Source organism: Pterocles gutturalis, unplaced genomic scaffold (assembly GCF_000699245.1).
Source record: "Pterocles gutturalis isolate BGI_N339 unplaced genomic scaffold, ASM69924v1 scaffold23847, whole genome shotgun sequence".
NCBI classification, from domain to species: Eukaryota; Metazoa; Chordata; class Aves; order Pterocliformes; family Pteroclidae; genus Pterocles; species Pterocles gutturalis.
Window position 1 is genome coordinate 1 of NW_010108522.1, and position 1952 is coordinate 1952.

Genomic DNA, 1952 nt, shown 5'->3' on the forward strand with positions numbered 1-1952 from the left:
CTACAACTTCATCGCGGTGCTGGGGCCGCGCTCGTTCCCAGCCCTGCCGGCGCTGCTGCTGCTCAGCCTGCCCCACAACCTGCTGGGGCTGATCCACAGCCAGGCGCTGCTCGGGCTCGGGGGCCTTCAGGGGTCAGGACTCAGCCCAACTACCTCACTGCACTGACCCCTGAAACCTTCCAGCCCCTTGCCAGCCTGACCACGCTCAACCTGAGCAGCAACAGGCTGAAGGAGCTGGAGCCCGGGGTGCTGCGTGCCCTGCCCCAGCTCCGAGACCTCTTCCTGCAGGACAACCCCTGGGTGTGCAACTGCGGCATCCTGCCCCTCTGGTGCTGGCTCAGCCAAAACAGGGAAAAAGTGCAAAGTGAGTGCCCGCAGGACCGTGTCCCTATGCCCCCCACCCATTCCACGCTGGTGGGTCATCCCGTTGGGGCTGAGGCAGGACCCAGCACCCTGCTGCCAGCTGGACATGTGGTTGGTGACTGGGGGGGTACAGCGAGGTCCCCCGGGACCCGTCCCCAGGGGCCTTGGCAGCTCCTGTGTCTGCTTGGGTGGATGCACCCCTGGGCCTGGTGCCCACCCTTGGTCCATGGCCACCAGCCTGGGGAGCAGGGCTGGGCAGTGGCCCCGCGCCGGGCATGCAGCACTGTCCCAGTGGCACCAGTCCTGCTGTGCTGAGGGCAAGGAGTGACGGGCAATGGGCAGTGGAGAGTGACCCTGTGTGTCAGGGTGGGCATCACCGGTGACCAGCCAGGGCTCAGTGCCTTCAGCCCCTTCCCCACTGCCTTTATGAACACGGGTCTGATCCTGAATTTCTTCCCCTGTGAACCTTGGTGACAGACAGCTCTGCCAGTGAGGTCTCTCCATCCACTGCCACCTCCTGCTGCTTGCTTCCAGCTTTGGGTGCACACTGTCACTCTGCTGACTGGGACCTTCTGTGGCATCTCCAGGCTGGCTGCCCGCTGCTCCCCATGCCTGTCCCCTGGGAACCATGCCCACCACCTCGACTGCCCCATCCAACATCCTGCCCCACACCTGTTTTCCAGTGCCCCCTCCACCACTGCACCCACCTCCGCATCCCATCCCATCCCATCCCATCCTGTCGCATCCCGTCACATCCTATCCCATCCCACTCCCTGGGGCACAGGACGTAGATGATCCCTGAAGTGCCCCCTTCACCACTGCACCGACCTCCCCATCCCATCCCATCCCATCCTGTCGCATCCTGTCGCATCCTATCCCATCCCACTCCCTGGGGCACAGGACGTAGATGATCCCTGAACCCTCTCTGTTCCCCTTCTTTGTGCCCTGCCCAGGGCAATCTGCCCCTGTCCTGCCCTGATCCCACCTGTCCCTTACAGACCTGCCATCGCCACTGTCCTTGGCACCTGCCTTGTCCCAGCTTCCCAGTGTGCCTCTCAGCACTGCTTTTCTCTTCCAGAGAAGAATTTGCTCCTCTGCAGTGTCCCTGTGCAGCTGAACGAGTATCCAATCATGGCCTTTGGGAATGAGTCCTTCAGGCAGTGCCGGGACACGTCACTGTCCACCCAGCAATACATGGTCTTCTCAGTCATTGGACCATTCTCCTTCATAGCCAGCATCATCTTCTGCACCTTCATGGGCTCCATCACAGTCGTTTACCACAACCTGCGCAGGGAACCCCACTTCTGGAGGAGACCCCCCATCTGCAGGGGCCGCTGAGGGAGGGCGACCAAGCATTAGCGCTGGCAGGCTGTGGTCCATGCCCGTCTCCAGATGCCTGCACCCCCTGTTGCAAACATTTCCCTGTGGACCACTGAGAGGATGCTCTGTTCCTGGACATCACTTCTCTTCCTCCTCCCAGAGTCCCCCAGGATGATGCCAGGCTCCCTCTGCCCCACTGCCAGGGGGAGCAGCCCCCAGCTCACTCCCCTGCACAGCACGGTCTGACCGCAGCTGCTCTCTGTTTCGGG

At 62.5% G+C, this 1952-nt stretch overlaps 1 protein-coding gene across 1 annotated transcript; it reads left to right on the forward strand.

Annotated features, from left to right (window-relative positions):
• Positions 1-4: 4 nt before the first annotated feature.
• LRRC26 (leucine rich repeat containing 26) lies at positions 5-1701 on the forward strand (the record flags this gene model as incomplete). Its single annotated transcript, XM_010072676.1, is given in 3 exon segments — positions 5-143; positions 146-364; positions 1442-1701. Coding segments are annotated over 3 exon segments (618 nt in total), but the record flags the coding sequence as incomplete, so codon positions are not given.
• Positions 1702-1952: the final 251 nt, after the last annotated feature.